The sequence below is a fragment of the Dermacentor andersoni genome, chromosome 5 (assembly GCF_023375885.2).
Source record: "Dermacentor andersoni chromosome 5, qqDerAnde1_hic_scaffold, whole genome shotgun sequence".
Taxonomy (NCBI): domain Eukaryota; kingdom Metazoa; phylum Arthropoda; class Arachnida; order Ixodida; family Ixodidae; genus Dermacentor; species Dermacentor andersoni.
In genome coordinates this window covers 9,475,384-9,488,581 of record NC_092818.1, presented here as the reverse complement: position 1 = coordinate 9,488,581, position 13,198 = coordinate 9,475,384, and the positions used below count along the sequence as shown (strand labels likewise).

Genomic DNA, 13,198 nt, shown 5'->3' with positions numbered 1-13,198 from the left:
GATAACTTATGTGCCAATATCTCATGGTCAAGCAAATCAAAACACCTTACTGAAATCAAAATAATGCTAGAGTTTTTAGTTTGCTTTGAATATTTTGTGGGGCATGTGACGTCTAATAATGCAGGTTTGGTTGAATGCTTTATGTAAACCATATTGCCAATTTGAGAAAAGTTGAATCCTACTAAAGAAAAATTCTTAAACCGGTAAGGTAAGATTATTTCAAAACTTTTGGTGAAGATAGGTATGATACTGGTTGGCAATTTTTAGTTGTGTTCTTGTCTCTAAGGCATGCGTGCTCTTGTGCAGGAAACCAAACACCTTCAAGCCATGCGGGTGTGCACTACGTGCCCTTTCGGTGTGAAAACACTGCCGTTTGCATGCGACCAGTGTTTCTGCTTCAAGCCCCATTGAAAGCATCTGAACACCGGGTGTACTGATAGCAATATTTCCCATCATATATGGCCCTTTGTGGGACATGTGCTCACGACTTACTCTGGCTGCTATCACTGAAGTAAAAACAGAACTGAAACATTGATTCGGGCACTCCACTTTGTCCTTCTTAACATCTTGGAAAACGACTTTACTAGACACATGTAACGGGACGGATCTACTGTGCTTTCCATTTTGTTGGGAAATGGGAAAATACTCTATATTCAATTCTATATTCAAAGGTCATTTTTCTTCAATACGCATATTCAATTTAGTTGGTAAGGATGCATAATCCTTGCATGCAGTTTTAGTTGGTAAGGATGCATAATGAATCCTTACCAACTAGCTCAGCTTTCTGTTGGTCTCAGTTTCAAAGTTGTGCTATTCAAACAGCCCTACTGAGGACATTTTTCTTTTTGAATTTTATAGGAAATGCATTAAACTGCCCAATGACCTCATTTTCATTTATTTATATAGACTGTACTGCAGCGTGAGGACCGAGCAGGCGGGCTTACAATAGAATAGCCATTTAGCCAGGAACACAGCCTAAAGGTAAGCTTAAGAGCAATATTAAAAAATTGAGAAGAGGCTAGGCAAACTGCTGTATGTGGCGCCCACACTAATTCACTGTATCATTGTACTCGCTGGGAATGCCTCATTGATGAAACACCTTCCCCTCCCTTTCCTGCATCTGGTAGAGCGTGGGGTGTACATGATGGCCGGGTCCACACTACAGTGTGCCAGCACCGGGTGGAACAGAGGCCTAACAGTATATCCGTGCACATTGTTTTGTTGACATTCTCAGCCAGGGCATGGTTGAAGGAAAGCATGCCATTGTTTACACTGTGGTGTTTTTGTGGTCTTTTTGCAGGCCATGCGATTCCCGCCAAAGTCCTACAACAAAGACCTTGAATCGGCTGAGGTAAGTTTTAATTTGGAGTGAGAATGAGGGGATCCAATTTGTCACGTGAACTGGCTACCTGGGCTCAATGTGGCTTCTGAGCCCAAAATGCAGCACTCTCAAAGTTCCTGGACATGTAGCAAGGGTCACTCGCTGAATGTCATGGTGCCACCTGCACAGAATGCATGAACTCAGTTTCAGCATCACTCGAAATGAGGGAAGTTGTAATAAAAACCCACACATATAAACAGACCCAAACATGATAGGTGATATTTGGGAATGGCAAAAATGTATAAAAGGCTTTAGTTTCCGTGTAATATTAATGAGAAAGTGAGCAACAGTAAAACCTCACTAATTCAATCTCTGTGGACTAGGATAATTCGGATGTTGCCACCTGCTCCTGTCAAACAGGCACGTTATCCTATGGTACGAAACCCTTTAACTTAGCCGTATTTGGCCGTGCTCCGGTTAACTTGGGCAGTCCATGGAACTCAAAGGCACACGAGGCATCCAAAATCTGGCAGTGCTAGGTGGTGTCCAAATTGCAGTGCCAAGAATATTTTCCTTGGTCATGCTTTTATGCATTTCATGTGCTGGAGCCAAATCTAGGAACCAGGAACACGTCAAGGCCACTCTGTTTTGGACACCACCTAGTGATACGTGTTTAAGCAAAATTTATTTAAAAAAAAGCATGTGTATTCCTATGGTTATATCTATCCGTATACAGTAAACCCTAGTTAACTCGGACTCCGATACCTCGCAACACTTGCTATGTTGACAACTTCCGGCCATGATATCAACTCGTGTTTTCCGCCTCTTATCACAAACATTTCTTGCGCCAGACCTGAGATATCTTGAAATCTTGACTTGGAAAATACCAGGGGATAGGCAACGAAGCTGTGTAAGCAACGTCACTTGCACTCGCTTATCACCTGCCAGCAGCTCGCTGCTAGACGAGCCACGCTGGGCCGTGTTCCCCCTTCTCTCGGTCCATCACCGCTCATGCACACTTGCTCGGCTGCCACATATGGTTGTGGCCTCACTCAGCAGCTGGCCGCAAAAGTTTGCTTTCCCTGCATTTCTTCTCATTTAGGATGCTGTCAGTGATGCGTCAATGTGCTGAGAACGAATTAGTGGGCTAGTTGATTATGCATGTCAGTTTGATCACAATGCACAGTACATTGACAAGGACTAACAGAGTAGACACCACAGAGCGCTGTTGCACCAATGTGGTCATGGCGTATTAATAGTGACCTTTCACAAGGTGGGACACTTCAGAGAAGATGCGATCTGCCCATGCTCTGCACCCAAGAGAAATTAGCATGCGAGCCTACAGTATTTCAGCAAAATCGTGGCTTGATAAGGACGGTCATGCTCGTGCGATAGTGAGGCATTAATTCTGCGTCACTCGCGGGCATCTGCTGAAGGCAGTTTCACTCTTCTATAGTTTAGTTTTAGTTTTCGAAGTGAATTTGCCCGAATTCATTACAAAGTGCAAAGTAGCAGTGCCGGCGTTTTGTATGTGCGGTGGTTATGATTGTATGACTGTCTTCAAATATTGCACTAGGATCAACCGTCTTGACTGTGTGCCCCGCATGCTGTCTTGGGACTGGGCCAGTACTAATGCCGTTGCGTGTATGTGCTGGCCCGTCCATTGCCAATGCATGTGAAAGTGATCGAGCGGAAGTGGCCAGCATGCTTCTGTTTTCGTTATTTCTCTTGTTTCAAAACATCGCCTATATTGAAATATTTTCCAGTTTTTACAGCTTTGAATTAATGGCATTTTACTGCCTAATTGCTTTGTTGTATTGTTACCATCTGCCATTTTCGTTGTGGCTTTTTACTTGCGTGGTTGTGGAGATCGTGCAGCTTATATTTTTTCCCACTTGTACGTCACCTGCTTGTACGAAGATTGTGAAACATCTTTTTCTCGTTAGGTTTTGTGGTACATTTCTTTTTTGTTTGCTGCCTCCCTTGTTGAAGGAAGGCAGATTGAAGAAAAGACGCAGGCTGGTCCTTCAAAGCTTGTGCAGCAAGATACCGTCGGTGAAGGTGTTGTGCCAGACCTGCACGCCTACTGCTTGTGAGTGCTGCAACATTTTCCATGCAGCCAGCATTCTTCTACAGAGTTATTGCACTTAAAAAAAAACCTACAGTGGAATCTCAATACGATCACGGCTAATACGAATTCCCGGATGATACGAATTTTTCTGTGGTCCCGGCCAAGCTCCATTACTTTGCAACGTGCTAGAGAATGGTTTTTACAAATCAATTTTCGAGACGCGTCGGTTGATACGAAAATTATTGAAGACACTTTGGAAATTCTAAAGTGTGCTTGGCGAAAGCCAGACGCTGCTGCCATCTGCGCTCCGCTTTTCGGTGAAATAGCCAGTCGCTGCTGCCGCTTTCGTTCTGCTTCCCTGTCTTTGGTACCTGGCGATCTAATCAGTCGCTGTTGGCGTTTCCGTTCTGCCTCCCTTGCTTTCGCATCTGGAGACATGTTCAGTCGTCGCATGCGCATTCGCTCCTTGTTCTTCTGGGGTTTGGTGTTGGGGGAATCCGGCGTCTGCTACCGCTTCCCCAAACTGCTTGGCGCGGAATAACTGGGCCGCTTCAGAGCCATGCGTCTCACTCACTCGACTGCAATGAGACGTCTGGCCACGGAGGAAGGAAACTCGGGAGAGGCCCTGACGTCACTCTTTGTGAAGCGAACGTGAAGCCGGAAGTTGGCGTTGCTCATGGCGTTGCTCCGCATATCGGGCCAGCTCTCCTCTCTTGTTTACATTTCTTGCGAAACCACGCCGCACTGCCCGCAACCGTGCTGCTCGGACCCGCGCATTCCGCAGCAGTGCTAAACAATCGTTAGCATGATTCCGCCAAAGAGGGCAACATTTCCCGGGGATATTCCTTCGTCCATTGCCATTGCCGTGGCGCGGTACATTGCGTACAGCGTTGCATGCGCCTTCATTTCACGAACTTTAGTTCCTCCTGTCCCAACTGGCCACAGCAGCATCCGGTAGAGCACGGTCCAGATTCATATTTACACTTGTATTGCACTTGTATTTACACTTGTATGTGCTGGACGGGCCAGCACATGCACGCAACGGCGTTAGTACTGGCACAGTCCCAAGACAGTATGCTGGGCACACAGTCAAGACGGTTGATCCTAGTGCAATATTTAAAGCCAGTCATACAATCAACGAGCTCGTATTTTATTTTACACTTGTAAAATACACGCAGCGCAACAAAACATGGAGACCAACGCATACCAGCCCACACGTCGCCTTTGCCACGGTACAAAACCTGCGGAGCAACACGTGTGAGCGCACAGAATAATAACAAAGCCGCCATTGTGGCCCGAAAGGTGGGGCCACTACAGCAAAGTAATGAAAAAACTGCAAAACAAAGGAAAACCTACTACGTCATTTCCTCCACACTTTTCTCCTAGCACGCGGAGGGGTTAGGGCCTCTCCTCAGTTTCCTTCCTCCATGCGTCTGGCGAAAGAGCGGCGGCAGCGGCGGTGCAGCTGCCACCGCCGATGCGAGCGCGCTCGTTCTACCGCTACTGTGTGGCGTCACGGTTGCTGCGCGCAGCTGCGCCCCCCCACTGGCGCGCCGGTTGCTAAGGAAGGGAAGAGGTTGCGCCGCTGCGCGGAGGAGAGGCTACAGTTGGCACGATTCCAGCGCACGGGCGGACGCGACTGCGAGCATGAAAGGTTTTCGCCTTAATAAACGCCGCCCCACCGACGGCCGCGAAAGAGAACAGCGCGCAGTGACGCGATTTCTCCCTTTCACTTTTGGTGCGGAGGCGCGGACGCGGCGCCGGACAGCGCGGAGGCCGCGACTGGGCGCGAAGAGTTTGAAGGTGTGGCGCTTTTGTTGCTTTTGTGCTTATCCTCCTTTTCCGCGCGCCATTGGATGGAGTAGCTGCTGTGCTTCGGGCCGCGTTCTTTGTGTTAGACGTGGGCAACGGCGTAGGACTACCATTGGCGGCTGAAACGCTGCACGCGCTCGACGTTCTGAGGTGTGCTATGGCCGCGGATGAAGTCAGCGACGGCACGTGCACAAGTTTTTATGGATTTGAACAAAGTCTGCTAAATGACCTGACAAAGAAAAAGAAGCAGAAGGACATTAGAGACTTCTTCGAGAAATGAATGCTTTTTACGTACGTGTGCCTGAGTGAGTTCACCTCTGACTCTTTAATTTAGCTAGTTTTAATTGTTTTGATGATACAAATTTCGGCTAATACGAATATTCTTCGTGACCCCGTGAGATTCGTATCATCGAGATTCCGCTGTATTGCACTTAGACTTAGCTCTTGCATTGGTGGTGAGCGGAGCAGAGCAGGGATAACTGTTTTGGTGGCTGCCAACATTATTGGCACTGTGTGGCCCACTGATTGTAGTCTATTTCTTTTTATTAATTTGTTTAGTCTTAAGGTAAAGACATCTGAGGGAGAAGGGGGTAAAACAAAAATAGAATAGGATAATACAACAATTCCACTGAAGGCCGTTTTTGAGGGATTTGTGTCTGTGATTGAAGCAAGGCAGCGGGAACATGGTTCCAGTCCGATGTGGGAATAATTGGGTGAAAGTAGAAGTTACTGTGGCAATAGACAGTTTTAGTTTAGCGTACGCTATAATGTAGAGGCTCGTCACTACGCATATGCAAAATGCTAAACGACCCATAGCGTATAGTGTATGCAGGCTATTTCTCACATTTAGCGTTAGCATCTTTGCGTGGTTTGCATAGTTCACGTAAAATATGGCGGCGGTCCAGGCTGCCTGCTTCAAATTGAATTTGACGTAGGTCTTGTAAAATACACTTTGTTCGTAGCAAATGACTTTGTAGACAGCTTTCGCTTAGTTTCGGGTCGCTTTGACGACAGTTTTATGGATATCTTAGTTGGGTTTTCGAGATTGCTTCTAGTTTTGAACGAATCGAAAGAAACATTCGAGATGTCAGCACCACATATCGGTTAAGTTGGAAGATAGCCGTGACGACGGCATATAGCTTCTGAGATCTGAAGATCTCGCAGGGCAGCTAAAACTGTAACAAAGCTGCACTGCTTAGCGTACACTATATTTGTATACGCTATACTATAACTGTCTAATAAGGTACACGAACTTTTTTACAGTGGTTGTTGCAGTGGGAAATATATACAGGTGGCAAAAAAGTGAGTCACGTAGAACAGGGTTGAAATGATAAATTTACTGGAAAAGACAGGGATGGGAAATTTTACAACTAAGTGACAGACCGGGGAAAAAGGTGATTTAATTTGGGTGATACTAGCGGTGTGTGAGTAGTTCAATAGAATATAGCGTATGTTCTTGGTAATGTGGACACCTAGGTATTTGTACAAAGAAACTTGACAGCAGAACAGCAATCTGTAAAGCAGAAAAGTCAAGGTACTTCATAAACAAGAATCTTCTGGTGGACTGTTACGCCAATCAAAAGGTCTGAATGATGGAAATCTTCCAAATGTGGCTCCGTAAACTGGACTGCCACATTTCTGTAAAAATGTGTAAACTACTCGTGCTAGATAATTGCAGTGCACATAACAATTTGTCGGGGCTCGCAAACATTTGAGCTTCTTTCCTTGCCCCGGAACACTACGACTTTCCTGCAGCCACTAGATACAAGGCATTGTTCAGTGTACCTGAATGAGAGTATGTAGAACACACACTGTTTAAGCACATGCTGCTCTGTATGGAAGCAGGGAGGAAGCATAAAGTGCAGTTCTTTGGCACAGTGCACATATAGTGCCTGCAGTGATTGCAAACTGCTTCATACATAGCGGTTTCATATGTGGCTCTACTACTTTGTGTGTAACTGTGGATGAAAATGGCGAGGAAGATGACAGTTGCTTGGTGAGACTCTACGGAAGTTTCGCTGGATGTAGTAATGTTGCTGGTTGCCTAAATGATGACGAAATGATTGATGTACTCTGCAACCAAGACTCCGACTCTGATCATGAAAATATGTTGTTGGGAATGTGGCCGGTGAACCACCACACTGCTAGGGAGGCTTGTGATGCACTTAAAGGTTTTGGGAAACATCTGCATATCCACCAACTCTCCTGATTTGCTCGAGAGACTCCACTTGTACAGGCACAGCCCTAGACCTTCCGAAAAACTGCCCCAACACCACAACGACAAAATGGAAAACACACTTCATGCTGCAGTGGGGATCATAATATCTAGTACATGCTAGGTAGCTAGCCACAGTCAGATTTCAATCTTAAAGGGACACTAAAGGCAAGTACAAAGTCAAGCTAAAGTGATAGAGTGATGCTGGAGAATCTCTAAGGCGGCAATATTATCGCGAGTAGAGCCATAATAATCGAGAAATCGAGGTAAACTCGGGACATGATTAGAGACTCCCCTGGGACATTCAAGCACTTGCCCGATGACGAAAGCACTCCTCAGTTAAATTCTGTCACTTGTACTCAACTGCTCGTTGTAAAAAACATCCTCGAATCATATAAGATGAAATAAAATGCTACTTGTTCAGTTCCTTTTCATGTTTAGAAAAAAGAAATTGAAATTACCATTGACAACAATGCGGGCAGTCGAAAGGTTTGGTTTTCGCTCGACTCTGCCCCGCACTTGCTTTCGCGTTTCAATACTTCCCTGATCGCGTGTGCTGTGCTGGTTTTGCTGGTTCGCGAAACTCGCACAAACTGCAGGTGGCAGAGAATTCAACTTCCATATGATGTCGTGGGATGCCCGAATGGTCTATGCCACTTAACCAAAAAGCAGTTGCAGCGGCGAATCCGCTGCTCTGTCTTGGCTCGGTGCCGCCGTCTGTTGGGCGCTGTTTTACTCACCGATGGCAGCAAAGGGCAGTATGCTAGGTCACCACTCCCCCGAGTTTTGGGGCGGGAGATTTAAATTTCAAAAAAGTTATTCGGACAAAATTTTCTCGTAAGCTAAGTCTTTTCTTGGCACGAAATAAGTGTTGCAGTGTTTCTGGAGAGGTACTTAAACAGTGCATGTCGACTTAGTGTTTGCCTTTAGTGTCCCTTTAAGCCATGTTTGTGTAGGCCTAACTCGGTTTGCTTCAGTCCAAAGCATGATTTGAGTGTGCATGATAGTGTTTCACAGCTCTGTTGACACCATTGCGTTGTTGAAAACCAAAAAGAAGTATTTATAGGTTTTCTTGAAGTTTGTATTAGAGAATTCCCATGTATTGTGCCATCTAGGAAAAGTAAGCAGTTGTAATCAGGCTTGACTTGCACATGCGATGCAGGTGGGGCCCACAGTGGTAAAGGCAAAATAAAGCTGCACGTAGCGATGAATGAACTCCAGAACTTTGTGCCGCTGAGGAGCAGGGGACAGTGTGGTGCATGCCAAGTGCCTTTTATTGGATTTCTTATTGAGCACAAATTGCTGCTGAGTGCGAATGTTTGCATTGGGCCACTTTTGTGCAAGGTGTTCCCGAAGTGAGAAGATGCGAGCACTGCGGATGCAGCCGGCAAGTGCTATTCTCCGATAAATGGTACAGAGGACATTTGCCATTGCAACACACCTCCTCCTATTTTTAAGTAAATTCTATTTCAGCTTTGCCAGGTCGCAGATATGCAGAATTGTGGCCGCAAGGTCAAACTCACAGGTCAGACGAATCACATGCGCTGCCCAGGCAGAAAGGAACAAATTTTTTGTTCGGGGTGGTACGTTGAGTTTTCTTTTGTTTTGGCTACATTTTTTACTGTTCCATCACTGTATGTTGGGGCATTGTCAAGCACTGCCATTAGTTTTTAATGAGCCCTCCTATGAGGATTGCTACCCCTTTGTGAATGCCATGGAATCCCCCTGTAGCAGTGCACTGTCATTAACCTAACCCATGCCATCCCCCTTGCAGGAGCGGCGTGAGCGCGAGCAGCAGGACTTGGAGTATGCCAAGGAGATGGCTGACGAAGAGGATGACGGCTTTCCCTAGGGCTTACTGCACAGTAAAAGTGATGTTCACCAACTGGCCCCCACGCACTGTCTCGCTCGCAAAACAAATGGGCACCACAATAGTGGATTCACGCTGCAAATAATCCACAGCACAGCTATGTGACTATTCTGTTGGAGAACTCAATCGAATACGACAATCTTCAATTCATTATTCGAAAGCTTTGGATATTCGCACGCCCCTACTAAGTAACATAAGAAAAACTTTACAAGTTACACATTCCACATTGCAGCTTGCATGTGTGGCAATTGGCCTCTGTGAATGAAACACACACCACAAAGAAAAGATGTAATGGGACAACAGAAACCATGATGAAGCAAGAAACTTGATGAATTGCAGACAAAGACAGGTGATGAAACTAATTAGAGACATGTTACCTGTGGAGCAGTGAAAGTGAACAACCCAGAAGCAGAAACCTGGAGACCGAAAAATACTGCTTCAGTGTGAAATGTCATGGGGAGCAAGAATAAGTTTCTGAAGGTAAGGTGATTGCCCCAGCACAAGCAAAAACAGTGCACACGCGGACTTGCAGGAGAGGTGCTCTAACGTGGCCAACTAGAGAAACATGTTTTACAACATTGTCCCACGATGCTGCAGTTTAATTCCCTGCCCACTTGGAGCATTTACCAGAGTTATGCGACAGCAGCCACGCTGGTAGTTTGTAAAGCAAACACCATAGCAAAAATTACGATGCGGCACTCCCTAATGCGAGATTTTAGCACAGCTCTATACCTGCTTTCATTGTGCGATGTATTAGCTGGCGCGGACAATCTGTCTAGTGCAGTACGTTGTGAATGGAGCGAAGTGTAACTCAGCTGGAGATTGCAAAAGGCAGCGTGTGGGTGACGCATGGGCGTGATTCACAGCAGCCGCTGCAAGCAGACCTTCACTTATGCAGCGCTTTGTTTTCATATACATCGTTGGACGTGCTTGCCGCATACCATCTTGCTCGGGGCAAAAAGCTCTCGCCGCCATGCTTAGTCGTCGTGGCAGAGCACGCAGTGTGCTACAGCGCAGCTGTTTTAATGGGATCAATAAGTGCGTGCCTGCGCGGGCCTCATCTTCAAAGCGATTTGCGATGATTGCAGAGTGCGCATAATGCCGGTAGCTTTGTATGTGCTGTGCTTCCGACGTTTCGTTTGCATTGAAGCGAGAGATGCACAAAGGTCAATTCGATCGCTGCTGCTGCTGCGATTCCTCACTCCAGCATTTTCAGAGTTTCCAAACTCATCGAGCGAGATGTGTTCAAGTTTACCTGTGCGCACGTGACACCATCCTTGTTAATTAAAACACGTTGGCAGGCTTGTTGGTTTGAATCCATGATAGAATGTGTGTTCCTTTCTACGTCCTCATTCAGTTGCGCTTATACAAAACTTTGTTAATTAGTAAGCGAATGTTTATAAGTTTGCACGGCTGATAAAGCTACTCTACTTACATCGTATGGCTATTTAGTAATTTGCTATCGCAATTGCTGCTTCGCCTTTCGGGCGAAAGTGCCACTTCTTTTTAGTCTCGCCATGCCCGCAACCCATTAAAGCTGGGTGCGCGATGTGGTACCACACTTTTCTTCAACGAACACAGCAGACCTACAAATATATCTACGTGTATGTGGGGCATGCCGTTTCTTGAATAGCTTCGTTATTGTCCAAAATCAAGAAAGGGGCTGACATGGAATAGCGCACTGTGGTATAAAGTTTGTAAACAGGAATAAGGTGCCTCAGAAAGGCTGGCCAACATTTCGATAGGAAGACCTATCTTCGTCAAAGGCGGCCTTGTCATCCTTGGCATGTTAGTTTTAAAGGGTTAGTGCAGTGGCGTCACGTGCGGGTGTTGTCGGTGGTGGTTGGTTATAAAGGGAGAGACTTCAGAGGTAATGAGTCAGTCGCCTGACGTCTGTGAGTTTCGTTCCCAAGACGACGGGACAAGAGCGGGAGTGTGGGAAGGCGGGGAGAAGAGCAAGAAAAAAAAAAAAAATGGGTGACACGAAGACGAAAAAAAACATACATAAAGAAGGGGGCATGGGAGGGCGTTGAGGAAGCGAGAGGTTGGAGAGCATTCAGGGGTGTCGGCGGCGGCATGTTTTTGTGGCATTAGAAGAGCCGGGCAGGCGGTCAGTGCGCCAGTAACACAGAAGACCTCCCCCCCCCAAAAGAGCATGAGTTGAAAGAGTGACTTAAGTAGCATAGCGGCAATACGTCGAGTAATTTTGAAGTAGTTAAGATGGCGACAAGGAGTCTGCGGTGCAATGTATTGGGTGACTAAAAGGCAGTGGCATGGTCTTTCAAGGGGCATTAGCCCCAGTCGCTCAACGTAGGTGTCGTTACAGCAGCATCCAGAAATTGCAATACCCTGGGTTGAGGCACCGAAAAAGGCATATTGACATCTGGGTCTTCAGAATGTGTTGGAGAGGGTGTTTCAAAAGATATACTTAAAGAAGGGAAAGAGAGGGGGAACTGAAACCAGAATAACAAATAGGAGGGCGACGTGCGCAGAAGTAGGTGGGGGCAAGTGTACATAGGAAAAGGGGGGTCGTACAGTCCATATAAACGTAAAAACCTGAAAGAGTATATTAAATTGAGTAGTAGGCAGGCAAAAATTTTCGAAATGGAAGAGTAGGTGAGGTTGAGAATTAAGGTTAGTTGGTGGCATAATGTGTTTTGTGTCTTGGTTGATGATACGAGAATTTCAGATTTAAGTTACCGCTTTTAAAGATTCTAAGTTGCCACATGCCAAATTAATTCCCGTCGGGTGTCGGCAATTAAACTTGTGTATTAGGCATGATTCCATATATTTCCTTTCACGAGGTGAACGGAAATTTGTTTCTAGTATATAGAGCCTTGCTTTGTCAAATATATGACCTTGTTCATTAAAGTGGTTGACTACTGCTTTAGGTAAATTGTGTTTTGTGTCTACGCGGTGACCATTGAGTCTTGTATGAATTTGTTGTCCAGTCTCACTTATGTATTGTTTGCTACAAGCGGCACATTCTAGACAGTAGGCTATGTTGCTTGATGTGCAAGTTAAAGCCAAAGTTACCTTGTGTGCGTAATTCGACGCTGTACTTTTTACTGTAGTAGTAGAGTGAATACGTTTGCACGTAGAGCACCTGGGGCGGCCACAGGGACTGGTTCCCACCTTCCTCTTTGTCTTTAGTTTGGCAGTGATCATAGTGACCGGGTAACTGAAAGCAGTCGTTTATAATTTAGAAGCTGCTTAGTTGTGAATGGCATTACGTTTAGGTATGAAACTTAAAATAAGCGCAACATGTTTTTCTCTGAAATCAGACTGAAGTATAATTTCTTTTCTTTACACCCCTAGAAAAAGCTGAAGGACGCAGCTACCTTCTCTTAAAAAAAAATTATCAAATTCTGGCATTTTACGACTGGCGATATGATTATGAGGCGCCCTGTTCACTTCTCACCACCTGGGGTTCTTTAACGTGTACCTAAACAGAAGTACACGAGTGTTTTTCCATTTTGTTCCCATCGAATTTCGCCACCAGGTTTGAACCCGTGAGCTCAAGTTTAGCAGTGCAATGCTACATCCACTATGTAGCCACTAATTAGGCTAGCACGCCGCTTTTCATTTCTCTCTCTCTCCTTTTTTAAATAATACTTCTTATAAATCTGAGTACAGGGCGCTGAATGGAGCCGATATATGTTTACTTGTTTGAAGCGGCAAGCAGGAAGGTTACATATGTTTTTCCATCTGCGTTTCGCAAGACGTACTAATGGAAAACTATACTATGCGAAAAAAAGCTGGACGGTTCTGGCTACACGCGGGCTGCAGGGCAATAAAATATTTTCGTTAGATGGGAAATTAGTAAAATCGGGTTTCGTTAGATCAAGTTTTAACTATTGAAGCCATTACGTCAGGGGCGTCGTAGACGAGCAACATAAAACACACTTA

General features: G+C 45.7%; 1 protein-coding gene across 2 annotated transcripts in view; it reads left to right on the top strand.

The window, feature by feature from the left end:
* Rpn3 (regulatory particle non-ATPase 3) overlaps positions 1 to 9,308 on the top strand; it is a 144,547-nt gene extending 135,239 nt beyond the window's left edge. The window contains exons 11-13 of one of the 2 annotated variants that reach the window (XM_055070104.2): positions 1,301 to 1,351; positions 3,314 to 3,413; positions 9,194 to 9,308. In XM_055070104.2, coding sequence (XP_054926079.1) covers positions 1,301 to 1,351; positions 3,314 to 3,413; positions 9,194 to 9,195 — 153 coding nt within the window. In that variant the 3' untranslated portion in view covers positions 9,196 to 9,308. The remainder of the gene's footprint in view (positions 1 to 1,300; positions 1,352 to 3,313; positions 3,414 to 9,193) is intronic. The other variant, XM_050177374.3, reaches the window with a different exon arrangement.
* The last annotated feature ends 3,890 nt before the right edge of the window (positions 9,309 to 13,198 follow it).